The sequence below is a fragment of the Vicugna pacos genome, chromosome 24 (assembly GCF_048564905.1).
Source record: "Vicugna pacos chromosome 24, VicPac4, whole genome shotgun sequence".
Lineage (NCBI taxonomy): Eukaryota > Metazoa > Chordata > Mammalia > Artiodactyla > Camelidae > Vicugna > Vicugna pacos.
The window spans coordinates 25,725,265-25,739,754 of record NC_133010.1 but is presented as its reverse complement, the minus strand read 5'-3'; the positions used below and the strand labels follow the sequence as shown (position 1 = coordinate 25,739,754).

The window sequence follows — 14,490 nt, the reverse complement described above, 5'->3', positions numbered from 1 at the left end:
ATTTTTGCTAGAATTGTGAGTAAAGTAGCTCCCTCTTCTTAACGTCTTTCTTCTTCCCAGTTCGTGCTTTCTGATACCTTCAGGAAATCTATTTCTAAAACAGCTTTACTGAAGGACAACTGACATCTGCACAGTTTGATGGGTTTCAACACACGCGTACCTCCTGGGCACCGACTGTCACTACTGCCAGGGAGACAGGCAACGCCCGACCCCTGCCGCGGGTTCCTGCTTGTGTGTGCGCACGTGTGCGTGCGGGTGGTAAGAGCACTTTACACGAGCTCTATCCTCGCAACAACTTGAGCGCACGGAGCCATATCGCTGACCAGCAGCCCTACTTGCACAGCAGGTCTAGAGAACCTGGCGTAGCTGAAACTTTACACATGCTGAGCCCACTTCACACCCCCACCCACTCCTCCCCTCCGGCGACCACCCTTGAACCTCCCGCTTCTATGAATCTGACCGCTCCAGGCCTCTCCTGTGAGCGGGACCGTGCGTGCCTGTCCTTCTGCGACCGGCTTATTCCACAGGACACGATGCCCTTCAGGTCTGCGTTGTGAACAGCAGGATTTCTTTCTCTTTTTAAGGCTAACAGAGACTCCTAGAAACAACCCCTTTATGGTTTCTGCCCCAATATTTCAATTCAAGGCTAATCTCTGGTAAACCTCCGAACATCGACTTCTCTAAGAAGCCACGGTTCTCAAGCAGAACCATGGAATTGGCTCCACTATTCAACCAAGCAGTTGCACCCTGTGTATCTTCTCATTTTAAAATTTTGTGTTGGAAATACGCCTGTCGCGTGCTAGGACCGAGATCTTAACTACGTGAGAGTTTCCTGGTTGAATAAAAGTAGCTTATTAACAGCACAGATGAAGGGATACGAGACCCGGGGGGCGGAGTGTGGTCTCCACTTTGCAAGTCAGGAGACGAGGAAAGTCAAGTCTGAGGAGAGGAGATGCTGGAGTCCTAAGCCGGGGCTGACTCCAGGGCTGCGGGCGGCTCCCACGGGGGACTTTCCCGCACCTCCCACGGTGTCCTGACCCCCAGCCGCCAGCGTGCACTTCGCGGTGCTTCTGGTTTCCGCGTGCTCAGTGCAGCCAGCTAACAACTGCTGCTAAACCCTGAGTGCCTCTTCTGCCTGTTGCTGTCGCAACAAATGAAAGCAGTTCAGGCTGTGTTTACTGATAATCTATAAGCCAGTGTGGCAAGCGATGGAGGAGCTGAGTGGTTAACGTTGTCTGGATGCACACGGTGCCTCCAGAACTTGCCCTCGCCTCACTCCGCACACCAGTGAAGCAGGGGCCGAACGCCCCGCGTGAGCGCTCACTCACCCTCCCCACCTCCACCAGGTTGGTCACCATGACGATGCTCGCCGTGCTCTCGTGCCACACCATCCTCCAGAAGTCGTAGATGGTCTCTTGCATCGGTCCTGCAGGCAGAACAGAGAAGAGATTTTTTTTTCTTTGTAAGTTTGCAACTGGAAAATTTCTGGGGCTTGCAAATAAACCTCTGGACCGCCACACGCAGTCCCTCACTTTCACAGGCGGACGGGACTCGCCTTTCTAGTGTCAAAGGCAAGAGGATTCTCTTCCTAAAACAGCACCTGTAGGAATCCTGAGCTTTGCACTCGTGGGTGAATTTTCTCCTGTCATCCAGCCAATCTGCATGTGAGGTCATTTTGCCCCTCTTAAATGACTGCCGTGAAAGGAAGTCATTTCTTCATCATTTAGCTATTTATCTTCATAATACTCAAGAGTGAGATTTTAAGAAATGGATGACATTGCTCTTCCTGCTAACAACTGGCAGATATCCCAGCGAAATGGTACAGACAATGAAATGAGCCTTGATAGGAAAAAATGGCCTTTTCTAGTTTCTAATATTTTTCTTACTCTGTGCTGTCAAATTAATCTTTTTTTTTTTAACTTTTGCCTGACTTCCCAAAGTGAGAGAGGAGCTGAAGTTCCAAGCTGTCGTCCTTCCCACCACCAAACATGACTAGACTCTACCTGCCTAGTGCTTGGGATCTGAGTATTAAAAAGCTCTTCACAGACTGGAAAGAAAAAGAGACGAAACAGGTATGACAAAATGCCAGTGTTCCAGGTACTGTAAAGCCCCAGCAGGTACAGAAAGCTGGCGTTTCAACTTTTTTTCCATGCAGATTTTTGAAAAAACCAACTCTATGCCCAGGCATATTTGAGGTGTCATCGTGACAGCGTAAATCTTTTTTTTGATCAGCAAAGGTGTGAGGAGGACATGAGAGGAAGATAACTTCGTGGACAGCCACGCACAGAATGTGGGCTCAGATAAGCATCCAGGGACATGCTGGGACGGCCTGGCTGCCCTACTGGACCCTGACAGGACAGATCACTCGGTTTAGAGCTCAAATACTTGAATCTGAGATCTCCTCTGACTTTGAACCCTCTGTGTGATCTGGGGCACGTCGCCTGGCTACTGCGACCGTCAGTGTCTGACTCTTTGTCTATGTACTGAGGTCATTAACACTTCTCAGGGTTATTTTGAGGATTCGTGGAGTTAAGGTGCACTCGGTCATTTCAGACACAGCCACATGTTAGAACAAAAACAAAGTGCATTAAAGGATATTCATCGACGGTCACTCCTAGGCTGAGGCTCAGATGCTGAGTGATGCGGGCACACCGGGGGCCCCTTCAGACACCTCTCATTCCTCTGGACCAGTGACCAGTGGGTTCCTGTGTGTTCTTCTTTCTCACTGTCAAGCCTCCACCCCTCTCCTCGGAACACAAACGCCTGCCTTTCCTCCTGCTGCTCTGGCCACACCGTTCCCCTCCTGGGGAGAACCACACCACTTCCCGGGCCTCTGGGTCCAGTCCCTTTGCGAGACCTCGCACGCCACTTCCCACGGACCCGCGCCTGCCACCCAGGCCCGTCCCTTGGCACGTGCGTGCCATTCTCCTGATGTAGAGGCTGCAGATTTCGGTGACTTCGCTCAAGGTTACAGAGGAGACAAGTAAACATCGGGTCCCATCAATCACTAAGCTTTGAGCTCGCAGACAGAGCCACACCTCCACTGTGTACTTAACAGCTTGTCACTTATTCACGAGGAAAAAATACCCTGAGTCCATCTTTGTGTAAACAGACAGCCATCCCAATGTGACCCTGAGACAAAGGGGTGGCGCTTTCTGCCTCCTTCACCAGATACACAGGTCTGTGCCACCTACTCAGAAACTTTCAGGACCAGATCGGAGAAGAATCAGGTGTCCCAGCATCCTGGACCGCAGGTGTCTGCAGGACGAAAAAGCGCCCTCTTCCCTGCTGCCCGACAGAGATGTTCCTGGTTGGGGGCAAGTTCCAAGGTGCAACTCGCCCGCCTTTTCTTAGCGCTAGACCCCTCCCGGTCACTGGTCTCAAGCTCCCCCCTTGGAGGGGAATGTGGCTGTCATGGTTACCTCTCTCCCCTTAGTGCCTACGGAACACCCAGCACACGGCAGGGGCTCAGTGAATGAATGAATGAGTAAGTCTGCATGCATGTGCATACACCGTATTATTTGCTATGAAAACGTTGTATTAAATATAAAAACATTAACTAATATGAGTATATAATATTTGTACGAGTCTGTTTCTTGACGTCTTTCGGAAAGTATCTGGAGGACCTCGAAAGCATGCTGCCTGTCCTCCTTCCCGGGTCACCGGAGGGGGGCACCTTTGTCAGAAGGAGCTTGCTGGTCCCCGAGGCCTCAGAGCGCCGCCTGGTGCTGCCGCCGTGGAATTGCTCCCAACCGCTAAGAGGCAGCTTCCCTGCATCTCCCTGCCCCAAGGCTTGGCCACCAAACTTAACCCATCACCCTATAGCCAGAGTGTGATCCCGGCTTCTTCTGTCGAAGGCAGTGGTTCTCAACACTGGCGGCATATCACAGCTACTGTGGTGCTTTAAAACAGTTTTGATGTCCTAACCCAAGAGACTCTAGACTTATTGGCCGGGGCCAGGGGTTGGGTCTTCTGGGGGGGTGGGTGGGGGCGGGGATCACAGAGCCCCAGCACCTTGGCGTTCGGCTGCCCCTCCGACTGCCAGGCAGTCTCGTGTGGAGAAGTCACTGTGGGACACACAAGATTTGTAGGTTTCGAATCACTGATTAGTTTGACCTGTATACAAGCTCTTTGAATCAAGAAATCCCAATGCTTTTTGACTTAGAAAGAACTTCAGGCACATGGCTGCACCACTTCACCGAGGCGCACACTGGTATATAAGATGACATGGCTTTTTTTTTTTAATGTTTATGTGACTAGATTTGGGCTATCTTGAAAATAAAGGGCATTTATAAGCATTGGTGGCTCACTTGGGTGATGACATACAGTTTAATCTTGACGAGGTTCTCACCCACTGACCTGGACTGAAAGAAAAGATCAGGAGAGAAGGATGCATTAGGTGAGGGTAGGACGTGAGCGTGTCCCCGCCTGCACAACACGTGGTCCTCTCCTGCCCCTGGTCCCTGGGGCAGTTCAACAATAAAGCTGCTCAGGGCACACACTGCAGAGTCTCGTCTTCTTGGCTGATGATTCAAGATATTTTCATGAATGTTCATTCAAATCTTGTGTGTGTATGTTTTTTGTTTTTTTTGGAGAGGGGGAAATAGAAGAAGGCAGTCACCTAAATGTAAGGGTTTTAATGCAAAATTTGTCAATCCTGTTTTTCTTCTCTATTCAACATATTTCAAATTATTTCCTGAGACCCGAATACATTACGACTTTCTCAGAGATACACTTCTCAAAACAAAATCAAAAATCATGTTGGAGGCCGGGCGGGGTAGATCTCACAGACACCACTGGGTTTGAGCAGCTCCTGGTGGGGTCTCAGTGACTGTGGCTGTCGGGCAGTCGACACCGTGAGCCCACAGAGGTGTGCCAGGTGCCCAGGGCGGTTGCTCTCAGGCCCACACCCTAGCAGGGCTGAAACTGGGGGAGGAGCACCCGGGGAGGGGGTGGTCAGAAGGTACTCCTCCGCCTTCCGCGTCCGTCTCCCTAGGGCAGGGGTGGGGAACGCCTTCAGCACAGGGAGAACAGTCCAGAGAGAGGTCACGGGATCGCTCACGGGGCGGACGGACAGCGAAGCTCCTCAGACAAGGAATCCAAAACAGCAAGCAAGGATGCTGCAAACCCTCCTCCCCCGGTATGAACAGCTACGGTCGACAGCCCGGTCTTTGACTCCTGCAGTCGCTGGCTGGGTGGGAGCCCGGCTCGCTGCGCTGTGTGCTCACAGATGTCAGCACGATAGGCGGGAGGGTTATTCTCAGCAGTTGTCCCCCTGGGACCAAAGCCTTCGTAAGGCAGGGCCCCAAATTTCAACAGTATCAGGCCAGTGATACGTTCCATTTCCCTCCTGGTGGTCGGCTCGCACAGACCTCGCTCTGCTGAGAAGGAGACGTGCGGAGGGGCCGTCCTGACACCCCTGGTCCCTGAAGGAGCAGCAACGAGGAAGGGCAGGAGGAACGAGAGCAGAGTAAAATCAAGTACAAGCCAGGGAGAGCGGGGTGAAGGACGTTCATGGACGGCTGTTGTGCCCGACGAGCCCTCGCTCACGGCAGTGGGAGGTGCTGAAAATCAGGACTGCAAGCCTTGATGGATGACTGCCGCGCCCGGCACACTGCCGTTTCTATGCAGCACGTCTTCGGCGTCAACCAGGAGTGCTGAGAATCGAGGTCCTGAGCTCACAGCGGCGTCTGAGAGTTTGGAAGGGAAGACAGCACAGCTACGCGCTGGCATTCCACCGCAAGCAGAGGAACACCTCCCGTCTCCTGAGCTCCTACTATTCCCCAGGTGTGCTCTGAGTATTTTGCATGTGTTATGTCATCAATTTAAACATCACAATCCTATGTAATAGTTGCCACTGCTCCTCCATTTTAGGGAGAGGAGACGGAGGCGGAGAGAAGCCAGGAAAGTTGCCCAAGGTCACCCGGCCTTGGAGCGGTGGGGCTGAGTCCGAGGTCTGACCCCACGGTCAGAGGGACTCGGAGGAGCTCCCCCTGACAGCTGTGTGTGCACAAGCTACCACGATCCCAGCAAGAGTAAGAGAAGGAAACCCACGTCAACCGTCCGCAAACAACCTCTTTAGACTTGTTTTTCTATCAGATTAGTTTCCTCCTTTATTTTCATTTCTTCATTTCTCTTTAAATGGAGGCACTGGGGATGGGAGCCAGGGCCTCCGAAGGCTAAGCACATGACCTACCACTGAGCTACACGCCCCCGCCCCCTGGCCAGTTCCCTCTTTAAACCTTCCACGGACCCACTGCCACAGAATGAAGTCCAACTTCATGAGCACAGCCTCTCCCAAGTCCGCTTCTGGGCAGCTCCGTCCTCTCCTGCACCCGGGTGCTTCCAGAACCCAGCACGTCCCGGCTGACTCCCCCCGCTGGCACCCCCAACCCCTGCCACCAGCCCAAGCCCCACGCCCTTGAATGACCAGCGCAGCCTCACTCTCGGGCTCCCCCCGGCCTGTTCTCTCCATCTCAGCCTCAGTTGTTTCTGCAAAACATCATTTTCCTGCTTAAGGAAAAGTCTTCCAAGGAGTTTCCATTGTGTAAAACCCAGATCCTTTAATGAGGGGCCACCTCCCCAGGACCCCCTTGAGGATCGCCTGCCAGGACCCCTCCTCTCCATGTGCTTCAGATCACGCCCTCCCGTCCGCGGCTCTCAGCTCGGGAGATGGAAAGTCACCTCTTCAGGCCAGTTTTCCAAGGAGGCATGACTCCCCACCTCTGCACAGCAGGCAACGTTGCGGCACTAGTGTTTGGATGCAGGTCTCCCTCGGTGGTCTGGGGACGCGGTCTGCCCGTCCAGCGCACACAGCTGCTCAGTGCCCTGTGGTCGCATCCCCAGCTGGCTTCACTAATCCACACCCCCTCCCTGGCCCCATAGGAATCTGAGTGCGGGGCCTGCACCCGCAGATGAGCACTCGGCCCACTCTGTGCCAGGCATCCTGCGAGAAACGGGAAGGGATGCGGAGCTGGGGACTAGAAACACGGCCTCTACTTTCGAGACCCTGGCAGTCGTGTAAGACAGAGCTACGGCAAGAACACACCACGCTCGCATACAAAGCACAGTCAGGTCGGCGTCCTCCTGCAGTTCACCTGAGACGCGCACACCACTGCAGACTCACGGCGATGTCCCAAGGGGAAAACGAGTCACTCCAAAAGTAGTCATTTCCAGGTACTTAAGAGCTTTGTGGACTCCGCCCAAACTGATCTCCCTGAGAAGGAGCTCCATGAACAGCGGTCCTTCTCGGGCCCAACCAAACCCTCCCCTGTCTCAACTGCTACCACGGACACGCCCCCGTGAAAACCCTGCAGGTGGGAAACCAACGGGTGACTGAAAAGCTGACTCTGGAAACTCACAGCGCCTCCCGCCTTCCCTGTCTGAAACGTATTTTAGTTAAGGGCAAAATCTGGTGTCAGAAACAGGGTATTTTGGTTCAAGTGGAGATGCTCTGAATTCATAACACCTGAAGCTGTAGAGGCTGCTAATGCTTATTCTTTGAAATGAAACTGGATTGTTCTGTAAGACCTGCCAAATTTTCCCAGATGAAACCCAGGGAGGAACGTTCCATGTGTTTTCCTTCAGGTCTGATGTCCTTTAATCGGCAATGTGATTAAAACCTACTTATCACATATCATTAAGTATTTATTCTAATGACTTCGAACCTCATTTTATCTTAGAAAATATTTAATATTCTCTACCTCCTATTAACAAATAAACTTACATAAGTATATGATGCTGTATAGCACAGGGAACTATATTCAACATCTTGTAACAACCTTTAATGAAAAAGAATATGAAAACAAATTTATGTATATGTATATGTATGACTGAGACATGATGTTGTACACCAGAAATCGACACATTGTAACTGACTATATTTCAATTAAAAAAAAAACAAAAAAATGACACAATTTTATTTTGGGGGGTAGGAGGTAATTAAGTCTTTTAAATTATGTATTTATTTATTAAATTAATTTTTAAGTGGAGGTGCTGGGGATTGAACCCAGGACCTTGTGCATGCTATGCGTGTGCTCTACCACTGAACTCTACCCTCCTCCCTTTTTTGATGAAAAATTTAGCTAGTAATTTAGTAGTTCAAAGGAAGTACATCATTTTCTCCAACTTCTTTTGGCGATCCACTAGCAGAACCAGTTTGAAGACCACTGCCTGCCAGTGATGTGTCTATGGTGGCTGAAGTCAGGAAGAGACTGTGTTTTCCTGGCGGAGAGACAGTAGGAGTGCTACTTCCCCTCCTGTGGTGGAGCGCACACTGGTTATGACTTGGACGGGAGGGATGAGGGCAGCAGGTCCTCCAGGTGGAATGTTCAGGGGGCGACTCGATGCCACCTGAGGGGGGAAGGACGCACAGGGAGCCAGCTTGGGAGAAAACATGAAATTTTCATAAAAATTGGGGGTTCCGATTTTAAGAGTAGTAGGAGAAGACAGACGTTAAGGACACAACTCGGAAGGGATCTTGCACACCGAAAGCCCGGGCGCGTCAGGGGAAGGAGCATCTGGTTGTTTGAGAGGAGGTTTTAACAGGGACGGGCGCAGCCAGACGCGCGACAAGGTGTCCATAGCCACGACGAAGGAAGGACGGAAGGACGGAAGGGAGGGAGGGCCTGGAGGAGGCGGGCCCACGAGCCTAGGCATCAGAAGGCTGAGTCCAGAGGGAGGCTCTGAGTCCCTGCAGGGCGCAGACATCAGTCTCCAGAGCGGAGGCAGCGAGGCTATTTTTTTGGACAGAAACTCCCAAGAGACAGGAAAACGTTGCCCATGAACAGTAAAGAGCAGTAAGAAGCTCGTGCTTCATGTCGGTTAACGAGAGGGAAGGTCTTAGAGTACTTCCTCCAGATGGATTAAAGGCACTAACAAAGCACGTTTTCAGAATGGCTCCCTGGCGTCCCCACGGCCAGTGGAAACGAGGTCCAGGTGGCGACGTCTGGACTCCCAGACACAGTGGCATGTGACTCCTGGAGATGACTCCTTGGGGAGGAAGGAGTTATCTTTATTTTGTCCCTTTTGCAGTGTTAATAAAAATTTTATTACACAGCCGTGATATGATACTTCGCCAAATTCAAATCCAAACAAGCACTACCGATCTGCACGGCGGATCCAAAAGACTCCGGCGAACTACTGCCCTCAGTGCTGGGCAGGGGACAGTGCCCACCGGCACGGCCAGCCGCAAGCCCAGGGCTCCCCAGGGCAGAGCCAGGGCTTGGCTGGGCTTCCGGGCCTGGGCCGCACTGTCACGGACGGGCTGATGTTTGATCAGACTGGGGAAGACCAGGACAGTTCTGGATGACACCGAGATGAATTCTAGGGCGAGACCATTGTTTTGCCCGCAAAGCAGTCGCGGGCTCTGGGCTGGGGCGTCGAGGGGACCCGGGAAGGGGCTGAGGAGGACGGCACATGGATGAGCCCTCTAAAAGCACCTTCAGTCATTCAGCATCACAGCTACTGCATTTCCAGCTCATGTGAGACCTGGGCTGAGGGGGCTGAGGGGCAAAGTCACCAGACTCTGAAGTCGGGATTCCAACCCACGTCAACCCATCTGCACTTCTACAATTTCAGAATGACCCGTAAAGCCTTGTTTGTGAACATCAGTCTCCGACCACATGACTGGTCCAGGGAGCAGAGGGGTGATGGGTGGTGTGGGCGCAGCGCAGAGGGAGGGGCGGGGACCCTGAGGGCTGTCAGCTGCAGGTAACTCGGAGTCCCGGCTCAGGGCGCTGGGCGGGCTCCAGCTCTCTCCATTAGAACCGGGGACCCCTGACAGGGGACTCTCGATGTGGAAAAGAGCGACCTACGATTCATGCGTTCATTTACAAGCTCTTGCTCATGGAATACAGGGGCCTTAAATTTCTGATCCATTGTTTTTATTGCTGCTGCTGGCAATAATCTAGAATAAGCATTCTGAGGTCAGTTACTCCACGTTCAGATCATCAGATGTCCCTTCAGTGGTTTCTGAGTAAGTTTTTATGACAAAACTTTACGTGATTTTTCAATACTTTGCTTCCAGAACACTTCCATCTATAACCTTACATTTAGTAGCCTTTCATTTCCGCAGGACTGCAATGTAAAAGGTGAAACCTGCTGCCGTGTTTACGGACTGAATCCGCCTGGTGCGTCACAAAAGCGCTGACGGTGACACAGAAAACAGCTGGCATCTGCGTTAATAATTAATGATCCTTAACAACACTTACTTGATAGTGTTGCTCTCTCCTGAGGCTACTTCATTAAAATCATGGCATTTTTATAATTTTCGGTTTCAGTGGCCAAAAAAGAACAAGGAAATGGAGGTAGCTGGGTGCATGGGATGTAATTTGCTTATTTTCCTGAATCGCTAAGAATGTTCCCCCATTACTGTTTAAAAGAAACAACAGAAATCAAGGAAAGATTTAGAAGCAAACACTGAGAAATGCTGGATGATGGGGAAAACTTGGGCATATTTTATTCAACCTAAATTCAAAAATATAAATGGCAGCATTTCTAAGGATAGGTCTCAGGGGAAACACCGTTTATGTCCAAAATTACAGGGTCAGAATGTTCACCGGCCTAGTGGGAATTTAATTTAGTGACAAATTCAGTGGAATTTTAAGTTTAATTTAGCAAAACAGGAGAAAATAGACTTTGGAGCTACAATGAAGTACGCTTTTTTAGGACTGGTGTCACAAGCGATGACTTAATGACATTAAATAGAGCTTCTGCCTTTTTTTGTCACTGAATTTCCACAGCTCTCACACCAGACAAATCCCTTTTTCCACGGGAGCGGGTCCTTCCCCCACCTGAGTCTTCTCTGCCACCTGGCACGGTCAGGTGAGCAGGAACTTGCTGATAAGCCTGCTTCTCCCAAACTGACTCAAAAGACGTGCGCTCTCCTGATACCTGGAAGAACCGTCACTGCCTCCTGCACACGTTTCCCTCCACATGACGATGTTTCCGTCACGCGTGCCACTCCCCAAAACCCTCCTCTCAGGCTGGAATAAGACAGTGTGGCAGCACTGACTGTGCAAGGAGCTGTGGTCTTCTCCAGGTCATTAGCTTCCCGTGATGTCAGTTTCCAGGCGCATTACTAGAACATGTGAAATCCTGACTGGACACCAAAAGGTCGTGTCAGATTTACTTAAGAGAAAATCGGTGTGAACCAGGCACTAATGGAGAGGCCACACACAAATCTAAGAGCCCGGGAACCTCGGTCTGCGGTGCTGGTCACAACCGCCAGCCCCCGGCTCTCTGATTAATCATCTGACTCTCATCCTGCTCACGTATTCAACTAGAAACAATTATGGAATATTTAAAAGCAATAAGGAATAACAGAGTAGGTATTATTTAATATGTCTTAATAAAGATAAATTTAATCAGTAGCCATTTTCTTCCTAAGAAATACAGGAACTTGGTATTTAATTCCAGTTGGCACCTTCTCATTTTTCATATTTGTGCTGCCTAGTGTTTTAGTTCCAGTAAGGGTTCATCCTACCTTGATTGGCCATTATTATCATTTCTTTTTTCTGTTGCAAATTTCTGTAGCTTCCATAATTTTTATTGTGGTTTTCCTTAATTTAGCTCCACTAGGATAAAGTGCAGGCATTTCCACACCACTCTTAACTATGCCTCAAGTCACAGCAAAAGCAGATAGAGCAGCACATTAAAAAAAATTAAAACAAAATGACCCAAGTATTCAAAATACCTTCTTCCCTTTCCTCACTCATTATTTTAAGACCTTAAAATAAGAAAATAAATGAAAATAGTGGCTTTGAAGCCTAAGTTTGCCATAATATTTTTAGAAGTCTTTTTTCTTAAACAAAAGCTACATGTGTTAAAATTAATTTGAATGAAGCATTTCAAAGTGAAAATCCCGAGATCACCCACAGAAGCCTTAAATTAAATTACTCCTGATACACAAACACACACACAGTCGTAACCATGTAGACACACTTACCTGTTAATAAAATCCTAAATAAAGATTAAAAAATAAGAAGTCATGTTAGAAATAACTGTGATCGCCCGCAGCCCACACACGCCGTGACTGCGATCGCCCTCACACCACATACGCCGTGTGGGGATTTAAATCACAAGGATGGGTTTTGTTAAAAACAAACATATTTTTATCTATAAAACATACTCAGAATGAAAAGATTCTTCAAAGTGGTACAAATGTTTTCAACGTTAACAAAACATAAAAAAACTTTCGACTTGAAAATAGAAGTAGAATAAGATTCGTCTGATTGTGCTGCTAGAAAATTTGTTTTGGAAACTTGCCCATAAATTGTTGGGACAACTGTTACTGTCCCTTTCACGTTTCCCTGGTGTGAGCAGTGAGGCTTCAGGTGTGGGTCAGGATGGGGTCACCCTCGAGGACTCAAAGCCAAGGGCACGATGACCCCCTAGTGTAATGTCTACGTTTCATTGCATGATGCAAATATTTCACTGGTATTTTTATGTCCTTTTAAGAACATAATAACCATGAGAATGTTTTTTCACTTTAAAAGAATAGTAATTCCTTTTTTTTTTAAGTAACGTTACTCTCTTAACACAGTTTTTTTTTAACTTTTTTAAGGTTTTCTTTTGGGGGGTAATTAATTAGGCTTATTTACTTACTTTTTAGAGGAGGTACTGGGGATTGAACCCAGAACCTCATGTATGCTAAGCATGTGCTCTACCACTTGAGCTATACAACAATAATTCTTAAGATCATTGTACACCCATCAACTATTGACCCCATGGTCCTTTTCCCAAGCTGATATGCTGTGCCTGGGGGACCCCTGCACTTATTTGCTGTGACTCCACTATGTGAGGTTAATCTCAGTGGCCCGGAGAGTGAATTTCTTTCCCTTCAGTTCTACTCTATCTCCAGCCTCTGGAGCTCAGATCGGCACTGGCCACTTTCAGGCATCTGCTCAGCCAAGCCTCATCAGCCCCACCCAACAGAGACCAGCTGCAGAAACTGGCCCAGAGCACACTGCTCCCCTCCATCTCCCTCTGACGTCCTTATGCGCCTTCCCAGATCGCTTCTCAGCTCCATGTTACTTTCCAGCGGTTCCTCAGCCTTCTCTGCGCCTCTCTAACCTGCCCGTGTGCGGTTCCTGGGTAGGAAACTGGTCTGGACGAAGCCTCTTGGGAAGGAACTGGTCTGGCCTGTGGAACTGAGCTGCTTTCACTCTCATGGAGTCTGACTCCAAGGAGCATGAGAGAAGCCTTCAGAACCCCACGCTGGTGTCCTCTGTTGCTATCCGAGATGGTCAACGTCTGTAAGACTTCAAAAACTGAAGGAAAATATGCTCTCTGCACTTTGTGAGGTAGCTGATCGTCTTTGCAAGCCACGTTTGTTTAAGTCAACAACAGTGATGGCAGTGTTTGTACTCTGGGGTGGGGGGGATGCAGGCTGCTGGGGAAAATGTAAGTGGTTCTCCGGGATTCCTCCCTCTGGGAGAAGCTTTAACAGGAATAGGATGTATCAGCTTTCACGAAAACTATGTATGTATACACTAGACTTGCATTAAAGCCTGACTGCCTGTGTGCTTTGAGAGATGTGTCCTTGGAATCGATGGAATAATGATCATGGTAAGAATTTTAGCTAATAATTACGGGAGATTGCCTGCAGAGCTGGTATCTGAGCCCAAACAGTGTAACTCTAGCATCTACACCCTAATTAACCACTCTGCTCTACTGCCTTTTGGAGGTGAAAAAGCCTTGTCCTAGTTACTGGCATAAAACGCATTTGTACGTGGAAGGAATCTGAGGGCCATGTTTCAAATATTTGATTGTGACCATGTTGCAAAAGCAAAGGAATATTTGGGAATAAGACCAGTAACAGGGTGAGTCCTGGCAGGACTTTGGCTTGGAACTGGAATGTTCCACAGCATTTCTGGAAACCCCATCTACCTAAGTGAAAGGCTACCTGGATCTGGCTCTTTCTGGACGATCAGCCCTGTTCTAGAATCACGCCTTCCCAGCAGTTACACAAACACTGCCAGCTTGCAGCGGAACCACTGTGAACAGAAACGCAAAGGCTGTTTTCATTCTTGACACGGAAACAGAAGGATGAAGGCAGATAAATCAGCTGTGAGTGGCGGCGTAAAGATGCAGCCTCCCAAGAGAAACTCGTGTCTAGAAGAGAAGGGAGGGCGGTCGGCGGAGAGTGGCTCTTAGGTGCAGAGAGAGAGACACACTCCCAGGGGCCCCGATCCCCGGGACAGGCTGGATGGAACCAGTGCACGAAGAGTTGAGAAGAGGCAGACAGAGGAGTGTCTGCAGCCCCGCGAGGGAGGAACGTGACAGATGTTCACAGCACAAGAGCCTCCTGCTGGCGGAGTCACAGAGCATTCATCAGGCCTGTCTCCAAAGAGAACCCTTATGAACTCTTCCTGTGGACTTGTTCACACTGCAAAGCGGATGCACAGAGAGAAGGCAATCAAGGAGAAACAGAAGAATGGCAGCCTTCAGCACGGAGGGGAGGGTGACCCCAAGGACCTGCCCGCCTTC

The 14,490-nt window shown here is 49.6% G+C and overlaps 1 protein-coding gene across 6 annotated transcripts in view; it reads right to left on the bottom strand.

Moving 5' to 3' along the window:
* PTPRM (protein tyrosine phosphatase receptor type M) overlaps positions 1–14,490 on the bottom strand; it is a 643,552-nt gene that overhangs the window by 41,762 nt on the left and 587,300 nt on the right. For all 6 annotated transcript variants that reach the window (XM_072949242.1, XM_072949243.1, XM_072949238.1 and 3 more), the window contains one exon: positions 1,329–1,426. In XM_072949242.1, the coding sequence (XP_072805343.1) occupies positions 1,329–1,426 (98 nt within the window). The remainder of the gene's footprint in view (positions 1–1,328; positions 1,427–14,490) is intronic.